This window comes from Styela clava, chromosome 12 (genome assembly GCF_964204865.1).
Source record: "Styela clava chromosome 12, kaStyClav1.hap1.2, whole genome shotgun sequence".
NCBI classification, from domain to species: domain Eukaryota; kingdom Metazoa; phylum Chordata; class Ascidiacea; order Stolidobranchia; family Styelidae; genus Styela; species Styela clava.
The window spans coordinates 13,617,053-13,643,231 of NC_135261.1; the positions used below are offsets into that span (position 1 = coordinate 13,617,053).

At 34.5% G+C, this 26,179-nt stretch overlaps 2 protein-coding genes across 4 annotated transcripts; both read right to left on the bottom strand.

The window, feature by feature from the left end:
* Window positions 1-9,593: 9,593 nt before the first annotated feature.
* LOC120330349 (uncharacterized) lies at window positions 9,594-14,807 on the bottom strand. The gene is made up of 6 exons (XM_078118909.1): window positions 14,629-14,807; window positions 13,331-13,461; window positions 12,619-12,710; window positions 12,052-12,120; window positions 10,706-10,789; window positions 9,594-10,158 (listed from the first exon to the last, which is right to left on the bottom strand). Exons 1-6 carry the CDS (start codon window positions 14,728-14,730, stop codon window positions 10,028-10,030), a joined length of 609 nt encoding a protein of 202 aa, XP_077975035.1. The 5' UTR covers window positions 14,731-14,807; the 3' UTR covers window positions 9,594-10,027.
* A 3,587-nt stretch (window positions 14,808-18,394) lies between these two features.
* Window positions 18,395-25,551, bottom strand: LOC144430789 (uncharacterized). Of its 3 annotated transcripts, none has more exons than XM_078118893.1 (6): window positions 25,355-25,551; window positions 22,388-22,518; window positions 21,678-21,769; window positions 21,116-21,184; window positions 19,696-19,779; window positions 18,395-19,135 (listed from the first exon to the last, which is right to left on the bottom strand). In XM_078118893.1, the coding sequence occupies exons 1-6, from the start codon at window positions 25,454-25,456 to the stop codon at window positions 19,005-19,007; spliced, it is 609 nt and encodes a 202-aa protein (XP_077975019.1). In that variant the 5' UTR covers window positions 25,457-25,551; the 3' UTR covers window positions 18,395-19,004. The 3 variants fall into 3 exon arrangements, with proteins under 3 accessions (XP_077975019.1, XP_077975021.1, XP_077975020.1); XM_078118895.1 differs by lacking the exon at window positions 25,355-25,551 and adding an exon at window positions 24,416-24,631; XM_078118894.1 differs by lacking the exon at window positions 19,696-19,779.
* Window positions 25,552-26,179: the final 628 nt, after the last annotated feature.

The following is a 26,179-nucleotide window of genomic DNA, read 5'->3' on the forward strand; positions in this document are numbered from 1 at the left end:
TTGCTTTGACTTTTGATTCTAAGTCTGAAAAAGCGAGACGCATTCATGATGGATGCATTCTCCAGCAATATATATATATATTTAATAATAACTAGCATTCTATTTTCATAATCATATTAACTTCAATTTAAGCGTACTTTTCTTCCCAATCACATGTATAAAGAGTGCGAGCTTTTATGAAGGTTTTCTTGACAAACTGATAACTGAATATTTTGTTCAAAAAAATCTAAACTTTGCCCAGTGTACGGAATAGCCTGCTTGTGACTACTGGGAACAATGAAATCATTGTACTGAAACGTAGGCAAAACATTAGGGGAAAAACACTATGACATCATGATTAAAAGTTGAAAATGTGCACCCAAAGCGACTAATAGCTGCGATGACATCAGTTCATCTGCTGCATTTCAGTCTTTTAGCCAGTTACAGGTCGACTACAGTAGTTGTAATACCGCGCAATACGAATGATAAAGCCATGAAATGATACGAATGATAACCACGAATGATAAAGCTCATGAAAACTACAAATATATCGTTTCTGGAGACATTGATTAAACTTTTGTGACCCAATGTCTCTTTTTCATGATAAAACAAAAATTTTGATCTATTCATCAAACAAAGTTCGCCATACCAGTGGTCATGGCACTCAAATGTGAGCTATGAAAGGCACGTGAGGACATTTCAATCTGATATAATTCAAAACAATTAGTACGAAACAATGGAACTTCGGTTTGAGTTCAAAATCGCCTTGTAATGTGACACAACGTTCTCCCACAAAAATTCTATGTTTGTAAATATTATTGAATTAACCATTTCGGAATCTCTAATTTGAATACATCCTTAAAATGAAACTTTTTGTGTAATTTTTTTGGTACTCCTGAAGTATGCGCACCAAGATGTCGCATAACCTGAACCCTAAACTGGTACACAACCTGAGTTCAGGTTGCTGTACTACGACATTAGATATGCCTATGTCGCCAGTAACAAGTTGTTGCAAACTTGAGAATTAGAGAAATTCTTGTTTAGTTAGGTTCGGTTTTATCAGATTAATTTGGGTGGGTAATTATCTTCAATTTGCATATCTGTCAATTAAGCGATATCGTTTCTCAATAGTAACATCTTTCGCAAAATTCAGTTGTACTACATCATTCGCATTTCACAATTGTTTAAATAAGAGAGTGTTTAGCGGACGGGCTTTTATTTTCTTTACTGCCTTGATGATTGTCGTCAAAAATAATAAGATGACCTGCAAATATCTTGGCCATAAATTATACGATGAATTACGCAGCGCTTCGTCAACATATATCAGTTTGCTTCTTCAGGGCAGGGGCGCCAATAGTATGGTATGCTGCTTGCCTTTTCTTGCTATCATGAAATACTTGTAAGATCAAAGTAGACCATCACTGTTTTCCTAAAAATAAATTTCAAAGCGTTGTACCAATGGCGTTTTAAAATCGTACCAAAGTGCCTGCAAATATATAACATTTTTGCCTGCTTTATCCGGATGGAAATTTGTAAAATGTTGAAGAATTCTAGACGGGTTCACCGCTCATTAGGAAATAGTTCTTTGCGGGGCCAATCAGATTTCGGACTGGAAGAAGTTCACATCATTGGTAATATCTACTACAATTCCTACATTTTCGCTTCAAACAACCCAATCAACGAAACCCGATTGCCTAGGCGACGCGCTAGATAAATACAAAACAATACAATGGATTAAAAAAGTCATATATTTCAAGTTTTAACCAAATCAAACCAAATCATGATATGATATTGGAGTAAATAAAATGTCATGTATTATTACATTCCTTGTAACTGCCCGATTTGTTGCCACTGCCGCTCAATTGCCCAATCTGACAGGCAGTGGCCTCCAATTGTCCAGACGGCTAACGGCGTATTGTTTCATATTATGATAGCCTACAGAAAGATACGTTTATATTTTACAAAATTATCAGTTTTGATTAATATTGCGATGGATTAGCGCATTTTTGCATAATTTGAGAATATAATTCGTTATATGGTATGGTGTGTGCTTCTTGAGAATATTGAAATTATTAGCATGTACACAAAAAGTGTGAAAAGTTTTGCCGAAGTGTTTTTTGCAATTTGTCGTTGTTGTTGATGTATGTGTCAATTCAGACATGAGCATTCTCTCATTGTCAAAAATTGTTCAAAAAAAAGTTTTTGTTGGTCAGGTTGTGTACTCCTACTCGGCCTGTTATTTTCGTCTCGTCTCATATTAGTTCAATCACTACCAAATTTTTTGCATAAATCAGAACTTTTCTTCTGCACTTTCTTAACAACATGATATCAATTGCGTCCATTCCATCAAAATTGATCAGGAGTTTTCGAATATAATGTAGCCTTTTGTGAAGTGTGTCTGAGCAGCGGTGTTCCCATGGAAAATGAAAAAGCGAAATTTTGAATGAAATATCAGATATCATAGTAACAAATAAAAACCATAGCCTTCTAGAGACAACAATAATCTTTAACCAATGCATATTTCAAAGCAATTGTTCCAGTTGATGAAGATAAATGCAACCTCTTCCACAGCAATAGAAACAAGAAGAAAACAGCAATAACATTATAATCAACCGTTCCATAGGTCTAATTCGTGTCCAATAAATTTGAATAGATTACGTGTTCAGTACAAATATATTCAGAAGTTAAGTCATATCTGAACTGGAATCATGCATTCTATTCATGTGATTCTCAAGAAAAGATTCTTACATATGTATGGTGAAACAAAAATGTTGAAGACTTGCTGATTACTAACCTCAAAATAATGTGGAAGTTCGAGCCAAACATAGTTATTTAAAAATATCATGTTTCTTTTAGGAACAGCATATTGTTACCTTCAGTTCTTTTCTAACAACTCACCCTATCGTCTCGTGATGGAGCCTATATATATATTAATTTGGTAAAATTTTATATTAAAATGCTTCACATTATTTTATTTGAATTTAAAAATGAATGCCAGTTTTTTTTTTTCAATAAACAGTTGTATGCAAACTATTAGCAATAACTGGATTAGCACTGGTCTGCTATAACTTATCATTATTGAACACGAAATGTATATATGGAACGCTTTGTTGTCATCTTATTCTTAGTATTGCTTTTCTTCGTCTTTTCGCTAAAATTTTATTACTTTTATTTATTTTTAAACATTCTATGCTCACATATATGGACACGGAAGCCAAAACAAAATATTCCCCAATCAATTCTTCTAAAATCATACATTATCCGGTACAAAACTGGAATTGTGGAACCAGTACGGTAACTTATTAGTAACTGTATCGGGTTACCGCTAACGGTACTTAGACTGCCCTAGCTTTTCCAGGTCTTGTGAAGATGACCTATGCTTCATGGTTGAGTTTCAACGTGAAGTACTGATCCGAGTATCTACTGTATTATCAGATCCGAGACCGCAGTCTACCGTTTCAAAAGAGCGATGCTCAAATATATGAACACAAAAGCCAAAACGAAGAAGTGCGGGTATGCACTCTGTCACAGTAGATATTGGTACAACAATCTTCCCGACTCACGCGAAAACGCAACCGCCACAAGGTGCGCAATTTCTGATGATCGCACACGAAAAACGAAGCCCACAGAAAATTTTAAAATAATATAAAAAATAATAGTCTTTTAGTTAAAAATGCAATTTTAAACTACTAAAAATTTCAAAGCAATTGGTTCAGTAGTTAATGGGAAAAGCGATTTTTTCATAACAACGAGACGAAAAATACCAACAAAAACAATACCACGAGAACTATGCCAAAAATTAATGAAAACGAACGCCGAACAGGAAGCAGTAGTCTGTCTACCTTACCGTATATTCGACTTCCGACTTTCTCGTAGCACTTGGGATGATAGCAGACCGTTACAAATAATTTTTATTACTATTGAAGACGTCATTACACCAAATTTAGAAGTCGAATCACATTGAAATAAATAAAAGTAATAGCCTTGTAGCGAAAATACAATCTTGAATCACTGAAAATTTCAAAGAAATTGATTCAGTAATTAATGAAAAAAAACATTTTTCACAACAAAAAGAAAAAAGGTAATACAAACAAGAGAGCTTTGCTCGAATATGTGGACACGGAGGGCAAAACTATATATGATCCGACTCACTTATGTATTACCAGATCAGGTATCAAAGTTTACCATTCCCCATAAGAAAACTTCCCAAAAACATGCGGTATACTTATACCAGTACCTGTATCTGGGTAACAGTACGGGGACTGCCATAGCTTTTCCAGGTTCTGTGACGATGATCTATTTCTTTTAATTCAGTTTCACCATGAATTTAAGTACTAACTGATTGCACACAAAAACGAATGCCATAGAGCCCACAGAATTATTTGAAATGAATAAAAGTAATAGCTGCCTAGCAAAAAATACAATCTTTAACAACTTAAAATTTCAAAGTAAGTGGTCCTCAAAGCAAACGATCCATACCACCCCATGTCCAAAAACGAACCATAGGTCCACTCCGTGTCCAAAAATGTCTGTGGGCTTTAAGGATTCGTGTTCACTCTAACATTTTGTGTGATGAAGTCATCAAAATTAAAATGACACGTAATGGTCAGCTTGCCATGCTTAGCGAAAGTCGAAAGATTTTTTATGAGGTACGGTAGACTACGGGATTGGTAGTGTAAAAGACTGGATAATTTCTCCGTTTCACGATCCGTTTCTCAAATTGTCACATTTCTAATTCTAACACGATATTCGGATAATCCATCGTCTCAGTTCTCCATTTTTGTTTCGTGCATTCATCTGCCTTCGTTCCCCCAATTTCTGCTTAACCCCATTTTGATACTTCGGACCATGTTTTGTTGCAGCTTCAGTTAATTTAACAAAATCCGTTCCATGTCACGAGTCGTCCTTCCTCCGAACCTCTTATAATTATGAAAATAGTGACTCCAGCGAACTTATTCGTGATATGCCACGGATTTACATATATTAACTACCCGGTTATCCTGCGCTCCAGAAATTGCATATTCAGTTAATCAAGCAAGACCATTACTAACATGATTGCATATCCAGAATACGGTGATAGATTAAAAACATAATTCAAAATGTTTGGGAATTTTTGAGACGGTTTATGTATTTTTCTATATACCGTTTTTTGTAGTAGACAAAATTGTTGTCGATATTCGAAATGCGGCACAAAAAGTGAATAGAGGCTTTGAAAACAAGAGAGCTATGCTCAAATATAAGGACACGTTGCGCCTCATAGTGGCAAATTTTGATGACGTCATAAAACTCAAACATTAAAAAATAGCCCTTAGCGAAAAATATAATCTTTACTCACTGAAAATTTCAAAGCAATTGGTACAGTATTCGAAGAGAAAAGCGACTTTATAATGATGACGAAAAATAACAACAAGAACAACAACAAGATATTGAAACGAACGTGTCCAATAACGGTTTTAGCCATCTACGGCAGCGTTTTCCAAACTGGGGTCCGCGGAACCCTGGGGGTCATTGACAACTGCACAGGGGTCCGCAACGATATGAAAAGAGTCTGAAACGTATACATTTCAACGTATATACATTGTCACATAATCATTCGTATATGAGATAAAGTCATAAGTTTACACAATCGCAAATCCTTATTGTTACGAAACCTTAACAATGGGAGTTAAAAAGCTGTTGTAGAACGATTCTTGCTTTTGGCGTCTGTAAGGTAGACCTTCGTCACAGAGCTACATCGTCGTAATAATTGATTGTATGGGTTACTGAGTTATCACCAGTCTATAACTGGTGCGACTTTGCCAAGGTCATTTGAGCCCGTTACCGTTGTTGCAAGAAAGGGACATGAAACGAAATTAAATCAGATTTTTATGCGTTTTATTTTGTCAAAGAAAACATTATCTTTTCTCGTTGTTTAGGCACAGAAACTGTTTATTGAATGCATTAAATCTTCACTATTAATATCTTTTTTTGTGTGAATCAAAAGCATGGGCGTTTCATACTAGTTGAAATTGATAATGTTACTTGTAATCTTTAAAATTTACTGGCATGCTGAAGCGAGCATGTGGAAGGGTGAAGCTTTATATTTTCCCATCCATTCTTCCACTTGGCGAAAGTATTGTGGACATGGAGTGCATCGTCAGCAGTCGACTTTGAACTCCCTTTGAACACTTGAACCGCTCTCCCTATTAATATGCAAGAGAATTTAACTGAAAATATTCTGTATTGCTATATGCTATTGTAACTCTAGGCAGTAATTCAAGAGACGACAGTATCTCGTTGGGGACTATAAAATATCAATCTTGTATTACTTAAAGAATGAAACATATAAGATATTTTTTAGCAGCGCTCAAAGTGAAGTTATAAAACATACTACCTTCACTTTTACTGGACCTAGTTTAGAATTTCAGATGAAAAATTAAAATAAAACAGACTTTTTCATTGAAAATTCTACGCCTGACCAGCATGAATCACTGATAAATTTTCTGTCATTATTATATATATCACATGCGAAATAGCCCGTATAATATTACTCTGTACATCCATTTTCATCAAACAAATAGGGATCAGAAAATGTTCTCTCATTGTCAATTTATTTTACTAAAAGAGGGTATTTCAAAATAATTCCAATGTATCATTTTTTTCTGTTTCGGCATATTCAAGTTAATTGCATGATAGACAAGATGAAATCACTGTTTACTGAATGGAAATTTTGAACAACATCGTTCTCTCCCTACGATTTTTTGAATAGATAGATGGGTAGATGTAAAATGTATTGCTCAGGTAGCTAGATAAGCAACTTACCCCTAAATGCAGTTCTAAACAAATCTCAATCAATGACAGGTACTTACTATTATAGCGGTATCAGGGCAATCAATCTGTTCTGACCTTTAATTTCTGAGCACCAACCTTTACTGAAATGGCAAAAAGGCTGGAAGAATTTCCCTGTCACAGGAACTACTACACAACACTCACTTCAGATTTTGACATACAACGCATGGAAGATAGTGTCACATGAATTGATTGTTACATCCTGACAGGAAGTGCGGTTCAAGTGTTCAAATGGAGTTGAAAGTCAACAGTTAAAGATGCACCTTATGTTCACAATACTTAACTTTCACAATAGCAAGACGTTATTATGAGAATACTATATTTACCCATCTTAAAGTGGATGTTTTATTTGAATACAAGATTATGACTGTATCAGATGCTATATAAGATTGAAATCCATATCCTAAAAGGCTAGGCAGCTACACGGAAAGTTGAGTTTAGTTGGCAAATTTTGTAAAACGTTTAAGGCAATTTGAAACTTCGCAGATGATCCACAGACCACTTTGGTCTATGTATACACTATGTATATTGGTGATAGTAACATACGCGATACAGTGTTACGGCAGTGTTACACCATGATTTTCAAAAGGGGTTGAAGGCTTAAATTTACACATTCAAAGCCTTAGAAATTCACATGCAAAGGTTTCCTGAATATGTCCGTTGAAAAGATCTGGTATAAAATTTGAACGAGTACTACCGCTGGGCTCTCAAAACAAAATTTATGTTGTTTTTCTTTTTCTTGTTAGTTTTTTTTATAATAGCGTGTTGGGAATGATTGTTTTTGTCATTTAAAGGTTCCAGGTAGTTATGGCTCTCATTTTCTTCAACTAATTCTGCTAGGCGACAACATGGAAACAATTACCCTTTTTTGTGTATAACAAAGCACATTGGTTTACAGTGTTCCCACATATTGTTTTTCCTATGTACATATTTTGATGTATCTTTTCACTGCACATTGGTATTTGCATATTATTTCACGTATTGAGAATTGTGTTAGGTATAAGCTTATGATCCACTTTGATGACTCGATTGAGATAATAATTTGTGATTGCGATCTAGCGCCTTTCTCAATTATTCCTTTGTGCATATTTTTGCAAACAGTTGTTGGGACAGTCACCTTGTTCTCCAGTATTTGGTTAAAGAGTCTTTTGTATTGTATCTTTTGTATTGTAGATTTAGTGTTAACTTAGTAATTAGGTTTGTAACCTAAACTGCATTTATTGTGCATTTAGTTATATATGTATCTGATTAAATAAGGTTTGGAAGCGTTGTGTTCCAAACTATTTTAAATCACATGACCTCACACGACTACATACGATTGGCCACAATATCACTTTATATGTTGAATGGAGTCAACGAAGCAAGTTCATTTCAGAGCTTTGTCTGGTTGATTGTGTGCATGAGTAATTCAGCGTCTGTCAGGCTAAGCATATCCAAACCCAGAAGGCAAGCTTCAACAAGCTTCCAAATTGTTGATTGAGAGAACTAGTCTTTTTATTTCACCAGTGCAAAAAACAAATTCAGCACATAAATATTGTTTCAGTGCCAAGCAATTGAAAAAGGAAAGGAGGAGTATTCCGTGAAATTTTTGAACGTTTCACAATGAAAAATTCAATAAATCAAAAAAAATTATCATGAGGTGTAAGGATTTTTTGTGTTTTTATGGTAGCCTCAAAAGATTAGAAATCAGATTGATGGAAAATTTTTTGCTTATAAGCAGCAGCAAGATAAAAGACAACGCATAGTATAAGAGCGTCAAATAAAAATTCAAGTATGCATTTCAAAAGAACAGCATCAACAAAACTCCTGGTAAAAACAGTTCAACACTAAACTTGACATTTGCTTTGACTTCGACTAACCCGATATCCGGATAACCCATAGCATTCTCCATTTGTGTTTCGTGCATGATTCTGCCTTGGTTTTCCTAATTTTTGATCAACTTCCTTTTGATAATTTGGACGAGTCACGAGTCTTCCTTCAACCGAACCTCTTATGATTCTGGAAAACTGACTAAGACTCATACAGCGAACTTATTCGTTATATGCCACGGACTTATATATTTTTGCTACCCGCTGGTCCGGCGCTTAAGAGATTGCAGATAGGATTCTAGAAGCTATCAATCTACATCTGCTGCATGAACGGCAAAGTTTTGAATTACGTATACTGTATGAAAACAAATGTAGTCTTCGTGTAAATTTACCTTTCTATGTAGCATGTAACAAATTTTCGATTGTTACCTGCAAATTCTCGAAAATGCACTGAATTAATTTTGATAGTGGACTTTAACCTTTGAAGGAACGCAGGTATTTTTCCACCTGCATAAAACAATGATCTCATCGATATATCCACGAAATCTATGCTATTCCAATCTATTTTGCTATATATTTACAATACATTCGACGTTGATTACTGCGCCGATGCTATAAACCGGAAACAATACTAATATTGCTCGACCAAAATTCCTTCTATCAAAAACGAAACGAACTAGTTTCTAATTGGTCAAAAATAACCTTTCCGAAAAAGTGATAAATAAAGATAGAGGATTTATTCACAAAACGGACAAATTCCAAAAGCCTTCAAATGGAATAACTTAACCCAAAATGTAAGGCGGAGAGCGAAAAGGGGAGAAAAGGTAGGAATATGATAGGGGGCAACCCGCAACTATCCCATCCAAGGTACAGTTTATACTTTATGTCGTATCTTGTACTTTCTACACTTTGATTGTTGAGTTATTGTTTGTTTATTTAAACGGAGCAATGAAAATTGACAGATTGCAAAAAGGTTGTTTAACCGTTATACCAAATTAACAGGATTCCCCATTGAACACGTATAACTTCTGATTAATATATTGCTTTATATTGGAGTCCAGATTTTCGAAGTCTAATAAATACGTAAGGTCGCAAAGTAGCCAACAGGATATCGGATAAGTTCGCAGATAGAAGACAATTCATAGCAGCAACACAACTTTCTACGTTACAAGCTGGGCAGGATATGTTTCAATCTTAATTTAGCATTTCATAAAATCAAACTTATTATCCAGATTAAACATTCATTTTATGAGGGATAAATGTATTGTTGTTATAACTCTATATAGGGATCGAAAACAATAACCGTTTACTAAATGCACAAAATCTTTATTAATAATATCTTCTGTTGTGTGAATCAAAAACGTAGGTTTTTCATAATAATTGAAATTGATAATGTTGCTCTTTTTTCAAATTTATTTGCATGTAGAACGGTAAAGCTCTACATTTTCCCATCCATGCTTCCACTTGGCGAAAGTATTGTGGACATAGAGAGCATCTTCAGCAGTCGACTTTGTACTCCCTTTGAACACTTCAACCGCTCTTCCTATCAATATGCAAAAAGAGTTATTATGTATTGCTTTGTGCTATTCTATTCAAGGCAGTAAGTAATTCAAGAGACAGTGTCTCGTCGGGGACTTTAATATATCGAATTTTGTATTTACTTCATTTACCTTGAGATATTTTCTAGCAACGCTCAAAGTGAAGTTATAAATCATGCTCTCGTCGGTTTTACGGAGCCAAGTTCGATGAAATTTCGCATAAAAATAATATTCGGCTACAACTATCTTTGCTTGATATTGAAAATCCTATGTATGAGCAGCATGATTCACTGATGAATCTATTGTTGTTATATATCGACCTTGAAAAATAGCAGGTATGGCATTGCTCTTTACATCGATTTTCATTGAACAAAAAGTGACGTGAAAATATCTCCATGCATCATTTTCTCTTTTGGTATATTCAAGTTAATTGCACAATAGACGATATGAAATCACAGTTTACTTAATGGAAATTTTTGAAACAATCTTTCTCCCCTCAAGTTTGTCTACTTGAATACTTTCCTGATCATATACAAGTTGTCAAGCCCTTACCATTTCCATTGCACCAAACATGGATGATCACATTTCCATCACACGAATAAAAGACATGGTCCATATCCAAGAATGAATTGAATTCTAAATTAAGTTCAAATGCATTTATTTTAGTTGGATTTTTCCAAAATACCGTGTTTTAAAACAAGGGCTTGTTTTTCATAGCAATTTTCTCCGTATTGTTTTTTATTATTTATTGAAATACCCTTTGGAATGACGCAAAATACGCCCTGCTAAACACAATCCAAAATCAGGTGGATTGTAAACCGCTCACCGCATAAATTTGGTGAAGTTTTCGTCATTGTGGTAACACAACAAGAGAGCAGGCTCAAATATGTGAACACAAAGATCAAAACAAAGTAGTAAACAAAGTAGTAGTAGTAATCTACTACAGTATTGGTAGTCTGACCACCAGTTCACCGAGATGTGGTCACGAAATCACGACACTCAATGTTTATTTTGATGACGTCACCACACAAATCTTCTAAGGTAAAACAAATTCCATGGAGCCAACAGATATCCTCGAATTCAATTTGAATACTTTCCTAGCGACAACAAACTTCAACCACTGAAAACTTCAAAGAAATTGGTCAAGTGGTTGAAGAAATAAGTGTTGTTGTTTTTTTACAATAATAACCAAACAACAGAGCAATGCTCAAATACATGGATACAAAAGACAAAATTAGGCAGTATCAAATCCTTTACAGTACAGGTAGTCTGACCACCATGTCACTGAGATGTGACCACGAAACCCTGGCGCAGTGCGCAATTTTCAATTCTGATGACAACATCGCATACGAAAAACGAACCCTATATGGAGACCACAGACATTTTTGAAAGAAATCAAAATAATAATACTAATAGGGAAATATACAATCTTTCACCACTGAAAATTTCATTGGTCAATTTCATTACAAGTCATTATCAAGTAGTTAAAAAGGATAAAAAAAATTCTCCTAACGATGAAAAGAAAAATACCAACAAAAAAACAAAAAGAACAACAACAACATATTAACAAAACGATTGATATGTTCGCTTCGAGTTCAATGAAAAATGATTTCATACGTCCACTATGTTCAAATTCGAGAAAAGTTCACGCCGTGAAAGAGTGGTTCACGTAATAATTTGTCAAAAGCTTGTGGTCATATACGGACAAGTAGTGCTTGATATCTGTAGCGTTTCGAGGGATATATTGACGATAAGAATTGATTAGGCAAGTTTTAACATTCACTTTTGTTAACATCCGATCAAAAATCCAACCAGACAATGTCATGGCGGGTTAATCTTGAAATATATAGTGCACTTTTCCAATTTTAATAAAAAAAAAGTTTGTTAATAAACAGCACCTTTATTAAAATCAACGCCGTTCCCTGTTTTCTTCCCTTCAATAATGAATTTGTCATGTTGTTTTACGTCTAACGAAAGAGTTTTACAGAAAAGCAAATATAAGTTTCATTGTTATGATAATCTATAATACTGATTATTAGTATACGATAAGATTTATATTATCCATTGCATCATCTCCAAAAATTTCTTTCGCCACTGTATACTTCATGAATATATGTTTCACATATGCAAGGACATAAAAAAAAATAAAACAATTTTAGTCATAAGAATATAACAAGAACACATATTTACGCGGGTCGGGAGAGAGACGATGAGACGGATAAATTATACATGTAGAAAAAGTGGGCGACAATCAGATAGCTTGACAATAGTTAAAATTTGGCCCATGCGCATAATGCAAAGAAATACTGTATTAAAAAAACTATATTATAACGAACAGCGAATTACTGAGCTCTATATTATTTTCTGACAAACAGCAGATCATCAGCTATACTACTGCTCAACTAGTCTACTACTATTTCACTCTATAGTACTTGTTCAAACAAGAGGATCCAAATCGTTTTTACCTTCACGAGCTTCTTCTGATATGATTATTCTGTAGATGCCTGTATTTTGTTTTTGAAAAACGCCATTGAAAGAGGCGTGACCAAACGTTTCCCTAGAATTCGAAAAAAATTCAAATTATTCGTTTTAAATAGCTCATCATGCAAATATAAATCATAATTTTCTTTAACATTTCATTACATATTGCTACACTTAGTTGTTTTCACTATGCATGATAAAATATATAACATAACACAATAAGTTATTTTTCGCTCCCAGGAGTTAAGCTACTACTATTTCTGAATTGACTACTTCTGTCCAAATGAAGTAGAAGAGATCAATAAACAGTCTCATGTCACTCAAAATTGCCTCAACCCTACACCGAACATTAGCAGTCCTTGACATGTTACAATAATTGTTGTATTTTATTTTTTAAGTTGTGTCTACAAATGGTTTTACAAATTATTTTAGAAAAACTCATTCGAGTCTATATAATACCGACCGTATGAAATGATCTTACAATTCAAAACTTGTATATTTTCAGGGATGTCCCATTATATTTGTTGTGCATATTTATGATATTGAATATCGTGCATATTAATATTTAACTGTTATAGTCTAACCAATATTCGATATGATATTTGCATTTCGTTATATGTATATCTTCATGTATCTTGCAAATCAAAAACTATCAGAAATCCATAATAAAAGTTTGACAATTTATAATGAACTTACGAGTAACTCGTAAAATTTATTTTCATCTGCTGTGTGTTGCCTATAGATCGTATATTCGTTAGAGTTCGACATGATGTTACTTCGTTAAACGGATCATTGTCGCCAAATACCTGGTATAACTTGTCCGGCATCTGAACAGAAGAAATATAGGATCATACTGCTTAACTTGTATCTGAGGAAAATAAAGGTCCGAAGATGGCATATTCTTTTTTTCACAAAGAATTGTTTCAAATTTAAGATGAATAAATAAATAATATAACAACATCGCAATAAATCGCATCAATGCGATACGGGTACCCATGCGAAAATGTATTGCTCAGGTAGCTGAATAAGCGAGCAACTCACCTCTGAATGCAGTTCTGAAAAAAACTCAACTAATGACAGGTACTTACTTTCAGTATCAGGGTAATCACCCTGACCACACCTCTAATTTTTAAGCATCAACCTTTCTAAAATGGAAAATTGTCCATTTTTCGCAATTAATCATTTTTCGGTCATTGCGGTTTCGTTGGAAAATGCTGTTATTATCACATGCGCTTCCCTCGTGATTGTTCCTTCAAGCGCACAAGACCTTATTGTGTAAACCGCATTATAAGCTTTCGCAAACCATATACGGACCTGGTAGCCCGTAGATGATGAGGTGACTTAAGGAGTTTGCTAAGTTCTGTTATTGCCAAAACACAATGAACGTTGAAGATCTTGAGCCACACCAATTTAATATATCCATTTTGCACTAGTGTCAAGTTGCTTGTCATATCATTTTAAAAATTCGTTTCGAGGATTTGACGAGAATAAAAGTAACATGATTATGTTTTGCTATACAGTGTTTAATTTTTTGGAACATCATAAATCTTATTCAATATCTCTGATAAAAAACACATGTAAATGTTGTACATGATTTCATGGAATAAGTATACATAGCCCATAAATTGAGTAATGAGTTAGCTATTTATTCATATACGACTGGCAATATATGCATATGAATTCATTGAATTGACTATATTTGCATATCATGTTGCAAATGGCATCAGATCAGGCATATGAGTTTTCCCCAACATGCATGTATATATCAAATTATCTATTTTTTACTCATAATTATAGATTATATTCTCTCATCGGTGATGAAATATGCACCAATGCAATGATTACCTTTATGCTAGTTTTAGCCCCAGTCATAAAGGCGATTTATCACATTATTTTTAATACTTTCGGTGTATAAACACGACTGAAATCTTGGATTTATATGACCTCACTAACTTTAATTTACGTTTGTTTTTAAATTACCATAAATTACTCACTTGTTCCCATGCTGTTTCACATGTTATCTCCGGCAATATACAAGTACTTGCACATTTTGTCACAGCGAGGGCAGAAACAATTGCAAGAAGGATAAACATCATGGAGCGATCGCAACGCTGATTTGCTGAAAGACTATATTCAGAATATTTACGTCTGTTCAAGCGGTCTCTCCTTCTCGAATGAAAATCGCCGCAAATCGTTCTGATTTCATGTTGGTGTGTTGTATACCTTTATTTTTGTGTATGGTGAGAAATCGCACACAATGATTCATGACACGTTGTGCATGCGCACGTCTCGTCTCTGCGTCGTGGCCTCTTCGATTGATAATCTGGGAAAATGTGGAATCGTTTTTTCCGCCTCTTTCCTGATCTGATGAATTTCGAGACACAGAAGAGCACTTAAAGGCTGGTGACAGCTAATAAATTTGCAACAGTTCTGTCCAATGTAGTATTAGGCAGTATTATTCTTAGTTTGAATGTTATTGCAAATCTAATGCATTGCATTTAAATAAGTATACATCATATTTTATATAATTTGCAACGTTAGATATCTTAGGTAAATCATAATACAAATAAGTTTCTCTCAAATTTACCATTCACTGTGAAGTGACGAATAGTCGAACAATTCAATCGCACCTATTGCAATTATGTAGTATGTTAAAAATTGTGTTGAAAAATAGTCAGGTTTCGCCCAACCTAAGCTGTAGCTATATCAATTACGATGACGTCATTACCCAAGATTTTTGTAGCCTCGAGTTCGACCGGGTAGATGTAAAATGTATTGCTCTGGTAGCTTGATAAGCAACTTACTCCTAAATGCAGTTATAAACAAATCTCAACCAATGACTGGTACTTACTATTATAGCGGTATCAGGGCAATCAAACTGTTCTGACCTTCAATTTCTGAGCACCAACCCTTACTGAAATGGCAAAACGGCTGGAAGAACTTCCCTGTCACAAAGACTACTACACAACACTCACTTCAGATTTTGACATACAACGCATGGAAGATAGTGTCACATGAATTGATTGTTACATCTTGACAGGAAGTGCGGTTCAAGAGTTCAAATGGAGTTTAAAGTCAACAGCTAAAGATGTTCACAATACTTAACTTTCAACATGCTCACAATAGCAAGCCGTTATTAGGAGAATACTACATTTACCCATCCTAAAGTGAATGTTTTATTTGAATACAAGATTATGACTGTATCAGGTGCTATATATGATTGAAACCCACATCCTAAAAGGCTCGGCAGCTACACGGAAAGTTGAGTTTAGTTGGCAAATTTTGTAAAATGTTTAAGGCAATTTGAAACTTCGCAGAGGATCCACCAGACCACTTTAGGTCCAGAGCCTTTATTTTGGAAAAAGCTGCATTTCCAATATTGAAAACAATATTTATGCACGTCCAAATCATCTAAGAACAGTATATATATTTGAAACGTTAGTCCCCCAAGTATGCGTAAAGGTACACTGGCGTGCCGCGAGTTGTCTTCAGGTCCACCGAAAAAGTAGTAGTCAGGCCAACCGAAAGTATAGTTTGAAAAGTCCCTTGCTATAATAGTTATTCAAGACGACACACTATGTATATTGGTGATATTAACATACGTGACACAGTGTTACCAGTGTTACGACTAGCCACCATAATTTTCAAAAGGGGTTGAAGGCTCGAATTTACACATTCAAAGTCTTAGAAATTCACATGCAAAGGTTTTCTGAATATGACCGTTGAAAAAATCGAGAGATCTGGTATAAAATCTGAACGAGTACTCCCGCTGGGCTCCCAAAACAAAATTTATGTTGTTTTTCTTTTTCTTGTTAGTTTTTTTATATTAGCGTGTTGAGGATGATTGGTTTTGTCATTTAAAGGTTCCGGGTAGTTATGGCTCTCATTTTTTCAACTAATTCTGCTAGGCGACAACATAGAAACAATTACCTTTTTTTATGTATAACAAAGCACATTGGTTTACAGTGTTCCTACATATTGTTTTTCCTATGTACATATTTTGATGTATCTTGTCACTGCACATTGGTATTTGCATATTATTTCACGTATTGAGAATTAGGTATAGGCTTATGATCCACTTTGATGACTCTTACTCGATTGAGATAATAATTTGTGATTGCGATCTGGTGTCTTTCTCAATTATCCCTTTGTGCATATTTTTGCAAACAGTTGTTGGGACAGCACCTTGTTCTCCAGTATTTGGTGAAATGGTCTTTTGTATTGTAGATTTAGTGTTAACTTATAGAGATGGGTTAGGATAGGAATTAAGTAATTAGGTTTATAACCTAACCTGCATTTATTGTGCATTTAGGTATATATGTATCTGATTAAATAAGGTGTGGAAGCGTTGTAGTCCAAACTATTTTAAATCACATGACCTCACACGACTACATACGATTGGCCACAATATCACTTTATATGTTGAATGGAGTCAACAAAGCAAGTTTATTTCAGAGCTTTGTCTGGTTGATTGTGTGCAAGAGAAATTCAGCGTCTGTCAGGGTATTCCAACCCAGAAGGCAAGCTTCCCATTAGTGATTCAACAGAAGAATTCTTGACACCACAAATACTTGCTAATTGAAGTCAGGGAGTGTGTGCTATAGAACTTTTAGTTCCATGTGATCCTTTATTTCAGCCCTGATTTTGCCCCTCTATTTTATACATCGAAGCACCATTATATTCCGTCACCCTTGTTTGTTGTTTAATTCAATAAACTTTTTGCGGGGGTGTCCTGCATGGCGTGATAAAAACAATGGACACAACTATTCAATAACGAAGTCCCAAATTGTTGAGAGAGCTAGTCTTTTTATTTCACCAATGTAATGATTGTTGGAAAATTTTTGCTTATAAGCAGCAGCAAGATAAAAGACAACGCATAGTATAAGAGCGTCAAATTAAAACTCAAGTATGCATTTCAAAAAAACAACATCAACAAAACTCTTGGTATAAACAGTTTAACACTAAACTTGACATTTGCTTTGACTTCGACTAACCCAATATCCGGATAACCCATAGCATTCTCCATCTGTGTTTCGCGCATGATTCTGCCTTGGTTTACTTAATTTTTGCTCAACTTCCTTTTGATAATTTGGACGAGTCAGGAGTCTTCCTTCAACCGAACTTCTTATGATTCTGGAAAACTGACTAAGACTCATACAGCGAACTTATTCGTGATATGCCACGGATATTTTCGCTACCCGCTGGTCCTGCGCCTAAGAGATTGCAGATAGGATTCTAGAAGCTATCAATCTACATCTGCTGCATGAACGGCAAAGTTTTGAATTACGTATACTGTATGAAAACAAATATAGTCTTCGTGTAAATTTACCTTTCTATGTAGCATGTAAGAAATTTTCAATTGTTACTTGCAAATTCTCGAAAACGCACTGAAGTAATTTTGATAGTGGACTTCAACCTTTGAAGGAACGCAGGTATTTTTCCACCTGCATAAAACAATGATCTCATGTTCTTAAAACAAAGATATCATCGATATATCCACGAAATCTATGCTATTCTAATCTATTTTGCTATATATTTACAATACATTCGACGTCGACGTTGCGCCGATGCTATAAACCGGAAACAATATTAATATTGCTCGACCAAAATTTCTTCTATCAAAAACGAAACGAACTAGATTCTAATTGGTCAAAAATAACCTTTCCGAAAAAGTGATAAATAAAGATAGAGGATTTATCCACAAAACGGACAAATTCCAAAAGCCTTCAAATGGAATAACTTAACCCAAAATGTAAGGCGGAGAGCGAAAAGGGGAGAGAAGGTAGGAATATGATAGGGGACAACCCGCAACTATCCCATCCAAGGTACAGTTTATACTTTATGTCGTATCTTGTACTTTCTACACTTTGATTGTTGAGTTATTGTTTGTTTATTTAAACGGAGCAATGAAAATTGACAGATTGCAAAAAGGTTGTTTAACCGTTATACCAAATTAACAGGATTCCCAATTGAACACGTATAACTTCTGATTAATATATTGCTTTATATTGGAGTCCAGATTTTCGAAGTCTAATAAATACCAAAGGTCGCAAAGTAGCCAACAGGATATCGGATAAGTTCGCAGATAGAAGACAATTCATAGCAGCAACACAACTTTCTACGTTACAAGCTGGGCAGGATATGTTTCAATCTTAATTTAGCATTTCATAAAATCAAACTTATTATCCAGATTAAACATTCATTTTATGAGGGATAAATGTATTGTTGTTATAACTCTATATAGGGATCGAAAACAATAACCGGTTATTAAATGCACAAAATCTTTATTAATAATATCTTCTTTTGTGTGAATAAAAAACGTAGGTTATTCATAATAATTGAAATTGATAATGTTGCTCTTTTTTCAAATTTATTTGCATGTAGAAAGGTAAAGCTCTTCATTTTCCCATCCATGCTTCCATTTGGCGAAAGTATTGTGGACATAGAGAGCATCTTCAGCAGTCGACTTTGTACTCCCTTTGAACACTTCAACCGCTCTTCCTATCAATATGCAATGGGAGTTATGTATTGCTTTGCGCTATTCTAACTCAAGGCAGTAAGTCATTCAAGAGACAGTGTCTCGTCGGGGACTATAAAATATCGAATCTTCTATTTACTTCATTTACCGAATACAACATATTGAGATATTTTTAGCAGCGCTCAAAGTAAAGTTATAAAACATGCTCTCATCGAGTTTACGGGGCCTAGTTTGATGAAATTTCGCATAAAAATAATATTCGGCTACAATAGTCTTTGCTCGATATTGAAAATCCTATGTATGACCAGCATGATTCACTGATGAATCTATTGTTGTTATATATCGACCTTGAAAAATAGCAGCTATGGCATTGCTCTTTACATCGATTTTCATTGAACAAAAAGTGACGTGAAAATATCTCCATGCATCATTTTTTTTCTCTTTTGGTATATTCAAGTTAGTTGCACAATAGACGAGATGAAATCACAGTTTACTGAATGGAAATTTTGGAAACAATCTTTCTCCCCTCAAGTTTGTCTACTTGAATACTTTCCTGATCATATACAAGTTGTAAAGCCCTTACCATTTTCATTGCACCAAACATGGATGATCACATTTCCATCACACGAATAAAAGACATGGTCCATATCCACGAATGAATTGAATTCTAAATTAAGTTCAAATGCATTTATTTTAGTTGGATTTTTCCAAAACACCGTAAAACAAGGACTTGTTTTTCATAGCAATTTTCTCCGTATTGTTTTTTATTATTTATTGAAATACCCGTTGGAATGACGCAAAATACGCCAAAATGGTTTGTTTTGGCGGCCCTGCTAAACACAATTCAAAATCAGGTGGATTGTAAACCGCTCACCGCATAAATCTGGTGAAGTTTTCGTCATTGTGGTAACACAACAAGAGAGCAGGCTCAAATATGTGAACACAAAGATCAAAACAAAGTAGTAGTAGTAATCTACTACAGTATTGGTAGTCTGACCACCAGTTCACCGAGATGTAGTCATGAAATCCCGACACCCAATGTTTATTTTGATGACGTCACCACACAAATCTTCTAAGGTAAAACAAATTCCATGGAGCCAACAGATATCCTCGAATTCAATTTGAATACTTTCCTAGCGACAACAAACTTCAACCACTGAAAACTTCAAAGAAATTGGTCAAGTGGTTGAAGAAATAAGTGTTGTTGTTTTTTTACAATAATAACCAAACAACAGAGCAATGCTCAAATACATGGATACAAAAGACAAAATTAGGCAGTATCAAATCTTTTACAGTACAGGTAGTCTGACCACCATGCCACTAAGATGTGATCACGAAACCCTGGCGGCTGGCGCAGTGCGCAATTTTCAATTCTGATGACAACATCGCATACGAAAAACGAACCCTATATGGAGACCACAGACATTTTTGAAAGAACTCAAAATAATAATACTAATAGGGAAATATACAATCTTTCACCACTGAAAATTTCATTGGTCAATTTCATTACAAGTCATTATCAAGTAGTTAAAAAGGATAAAAAAAAATTCTCATAACGATGAAAAGAAAAATACCAACCAAAAAACAAAAAGAACAACAACAACATATTAACAAAACGATTGATATGTTCGCTTCGAGTTCAATGAAAAATGATTTCATACGTCATCTTCATGTCCAATAACAAAGAGTATATGGTTGTCTTGGCGGCAACCTGCGTCAAATACCTACTATGTTCAAATTCGAGAAAAGTTCCCGCCGTGAAAGAGTGGTTCACGTAATAATTTGTCAAAAGCTTGTGGTCATATACGGACAAGTAGTGATTGATATCTGTAGCGTTTCGAGGGATATATTGACGATAAGAATTGATTAGGCAAGTTTTAACATTCACTTTTGTTAACATCCGATCAAAAATCCAACCAGACAATGTCATGGCGGGTTAATCTTGAAATATAAAGTGCACTTTTTCAATTTTATTAAAAAAAAAGTTTGTTAATAAACAGCACCTTTAATAGAATCAACGCCGTTCCTTGTTTTCTTCCCTTCAATAATGAATTTGTCATGTTGTATTACGTCTAACGAAAGAGTGTTAGAAAAAAAAGCAAATGTAAGTTATATTGTTATGATAATCTATAATACTGATTTTTAGTATACGATAAGATTTATATTATCCATTGCATCATCTCCAAAAATTTCTTTCGCCACTGTATACTTAATGTATATATGTTTCACATATGCAAGGACATAAAAAAATTATAAAACAATTTCAGCCATATAAATATAACATTTTTATCTAGGTCGGAAGAGAGATGATGAGACGGATAAATTATACATATAGAAAAAGTGGGCGACAGTCAGATAGCTTGACAATAGTTAAAATTGGGTCCATGTGCATAATGCAAAGAAATACTATATTAAAAAAACTATATTATACCTAACAGCAAATTACTGAGCCCTATATTGTCTTCTGACAAACAACAGATCATCAGCTATACTACTGCTCAACTAATCTACTACTATTTCCCTCTAAACTGCTTGTTCAAACTAGAGGATCAAGACCGTTTATACCTTGACGAGCTTCTTCCGATATGATTATTCTGTAGATGCCTGTATTTTGCTTTTGGAAAACGCCATTGAAAGAGGCGTGACCAAACGTCTCACTGAAATTTGAAAAAAATTCAAATTATTCGTTTCAAATAGCTTATCATGCAAATATAAATTATAATTTTCTAAAAATTTCATCACATATTGCTACACTTAGTTGCTTCACTATGCATGATAAAATATACAACATAACACAATAGGTTATTTTTCGCTCCCAGAAGTTAAGCTACTACTATTTCTGAATTGACTACTTCTGTCCAAATGAAGCAGAGGAGATCAATAAACAGTCTCATGTCACTCAAAATTGCCTCAACCCTACATGGAACATTAGCAGTCCTTGACATGTTTCAATAATTGTTGTAATATATTTTTTCAGTTGTGTCTACAAATGGTTTTAAAAATTATTTTAGAAAATTTTATTCGAGTCTATATAATACCGACCTAAGGAAACGATCTTACAATTCAAAACTTGTATATTTTCAGGGATGTGCCAATATATTTGTTGTGTATATTTATGATATTGAATATCGTGCATATTAATATTGAACGGTTATAGTTTAACCAATATTCTATATGATATTTGCATTTCGTTACATGTATATCTTCATGTATCCTGCAAATCAAAAAATATCAGAAATTCATAATAAAAATTTGACAATTTATAATGAACTTACGAGTAACTCGTAAAATTTATTTTCATCTGCTGTGTGTTGCCTATAGATCGTATATTCGTTAGAGTTCGACATGATGTTACTTGGTTAAACGGATCATTGTCGCCAAATACCTGGTATAACTTGTCCGGCATCTGAACAGAAGAAACATAGGATCATACTGCTTAACTTGTATCTGAGGAAAATAAAGATCCGAAGATGGCATATTCTTTTTTTTACAAAGAATTGTTTCAAACTTAAGATGAATAAACAAATAATAGGATAACATCGCAATAAATCGCATCAATGCGATACTACGAACAATGAAGTAGAATATTGGGTGCTTCAAAAGTATGCACACCAAGATGTCGCATAACCTGAACCCTAACCTGGTACACAACCTGAGTTCAGGTTGTGCGCCATCTTGGTGCGCATACTTCAAGAGGTCCGAATATTGTGACAAAATATATTGGATTGAAAATTTAGTTCAATCCGTTCAAAATTTAACTTAATAATAATGCGCCTATGCTTTAAAAATTGTTCTTTTTAACTCCTAGACACTTCCTCTTTAAATCTGCAGTACGTAAGTCAAAAATGACTCAAAAAAATAAATTTCAGCCCGCACAATTTGCAAAACCTATAAATTATTTTTCAGTATCGTGAATTTCTCAGCCATTGAAGATTGCATGAGCATAGAGGCAGTAAGATGTTCAGTGTCATGTTCATGAGAACTCTCTACCACCTTTGTAATTAGTGTAAATATCAAAGACAGCAAAAATGTAAATATGTGTTAGGCTGAATATCTCCGACAAAGTTGCATTTGCGGTTACATCCGCCAAATACCGTTCGCCTAGCACAGGGGTGGCCAACCTACTTTTGTCCTCGATCGACTAAAATCTTCAAAATAGACACCCTACACAAAAACGAATGGGCACTGAATGTGCAGATAACTGCCCACACGCTCACAAAAATTCCACCGCTGCCAATAAGAAGGCTTCATGGGCATATTAATATTAAAATCGACACAACATTTGTATTTTTTATGTTTCATTTAAGTTGTTGATTTGATCATTTGATTGTACCCGCAAAGTATGTTTCATTATCTAATTGAGATTTATTTAATTATACAATTCAGATAAAGGACGTGCCTAATTTTTAGTCGTAAGTATTGAAAATTTTAAGAAATCATGCCAAGTATTATACAAACAGCGAAAAATAAATATTCTCAAACTATGAATGTTACATGAATGCTCAAACTTCAGTATATTATTCCCAATTTCCTCCAAACGCGATTCTTCTTCGCTTGCTTAGAATTAGAACAAATTGGGCATTTTGATGCCACTGCTACCATTGCGAATAAAATTTATCACACTACTCTTGGATTGAGACAATAACTTTCGCATACTGCGGAAGTTATTGTAGGATCGTTTGTCAGACTAGAGTCTAGACACGCGATATTCGGCACTTCATTTTTAAACCTTGGTAGCGGGAAAACTTGCATTTGTTACGTGATAATATGCTTAATCGGGCTTGCCCAGACTCAAATACTGTATGTGTATATTGTATTTTGCGCATGTGAAATACGGTATTCGTGCTGTTGCAAAACACACAACTAATTCAAGGTAATTTTGGGAGATATTTCAAAAAAAAATTCACTCAACATCAGACGCGTTGGACTGCTCGAGAAGTGGCGATCGACGTGTGTGTTGGATTTCCATGGCCTAACACAACGATTCTTAATTATTGACGATGGGCGATGACAATGTGTAGGAGTGCTGTTTAAGGGTAACGGTGCATGAACGTTTGAGTACGTACCGTAGCAATCTCTAATACTTTTACAATGGGGAATTTCTCCTACTGCTAGTATATATATATACTACAACTTATAACATTCCCGGATTTGAGTTTGACGGGATAGGAACATGCTGTACTTCTCATTACACAATCTCGACATCGTTGGACTAGAAGACTACACAATTTGATATCCGTAGCCTCGAGTTCGACGAGTATAGATATAAAATTATTGCTCAAGTAGCTGGATAAGCAACTTACCTCTAAATGCAGTTCTAAAGAAAACTCAACTAATGACAGGTACTTACTATCAGTATCAGGGTAATCACTCTGACCTAACCTTTGAGCATCAACCTTCACTAAAATGACAAATTGGCCATTTTTCTTAATCACTTATTTTTCGGTCATTGCGGTTTCGTTGGAAAATTATGTTATTATCGCATGCGATTCCGTAGTGATTGTTCCTTCAATCGCACAAGACCTTATTGTAAACCACATTAATTAAAAGCTTTTGCGAACCATATGCGGACCGGATCGCCCGTATATGATGAGGTGACTTAAGGAGTTTCCTAAGTTTCAGGCAAAATATCACTGTCCACTGTTATTGCCAAAACACAATGAACGTTGAAGATCTTGAGCAAAACCTATTCAATATATCTAATTTACACTAGTGTCAAGTTGCTTGTCATGTTATTTTGAGAAATCGTTTCGAAGATTTGTTGAGAATAAAAGCAACATGATTCTGTTTTGCTATAAGGTGTTTAATTTTATGGAACATATGAATCTTATTCAATATCTCTGATAAAAAAACACATGTAAATGTTGTACATGCATGTACATGATTTCATGGAATAAGTATACATAGCCTACAACTTGAGCAATGAGTTAGCTATTTATTAATACAGCATATGAATTGGCTGTATTTGCATACCATGTTGCAAATGGCATCAAATCAGGCATATGAGTTTTCTCCAACATGCATGTATATATCAAAATATCTATTTTTTACTCATACTTATGGATTATATTCTCTCATCGGTGATGAAATATGCACCGGAGCAATGATTACCTTTATGCTAGTTTTAGTCCCAGTCCCAGTTATCAATACTTTCGGTGTATAAACACACCTGGAATCTTGGATTTATATACCCTCACTAACTTTAATTTACGTTTGTTTTTAAATTACTATAAATTACTCACTTGTTCCCATGCTGTTTCACATGTTATCTCCGGCAATATACAAGTACTTGCACATTTTGTCACAGCGAGGGCAGAAACAATTGCAAGAAGGATAAACATCATGGAGCGATCGCAACGCTGATTTGCTGAAAGACTATATTCGGAATATTTACGTCTGTTCAAGCGGTCTCTTCTTCTCGAATGAAAAACGCTTCAAATTGTTCTGATGATATAGTGTTTATAAGTATATTTTTGTGCATGTTGAGAAATCGCGCGCGCACGTCCTGGCTCTGATCGTGGCTTCTTCGATTGACAAGCTAGGATGCATGTAGAATTGATTTTTGCCCCTTTTGGTCTAATGAAGTTCAAGACACATAAGAGCTCTTTAAAGGCTGATGACAGTTAATAAATTTGCAACTGTTCTGTCCAATGTAGCAAGATCAAGTGACGTAACAATGGCTGATTCTCAGTTTGAATGTTATTGTAAATTAAATGTATTGCATATTATTAGGTATAATGAATTTTTTTGATATAATTTTGACATTTGACATCTTTTATAATGATGCAAATGACTTTTTTTAATTTGAAGTGGCACAAATTTACAATTCACTGTGAGGTGACGAGTAGTCGAGAAATTCAATAACACTTATTGCAATTTTGTAGTATGTTAAAAAATAATCAAGTTCCACCTTAAGCTGTGGCTATATCAATTACGACGGCGTCATTATAGAAGGTATTTTGTCCACTGAGATATTTCTGGGAATTAATTTCACTAACAAATCTACTATTTATATACTTGAGGAATTGATGTTTCCAGACTCTTCCACATAGCATGCAATTGTTTTA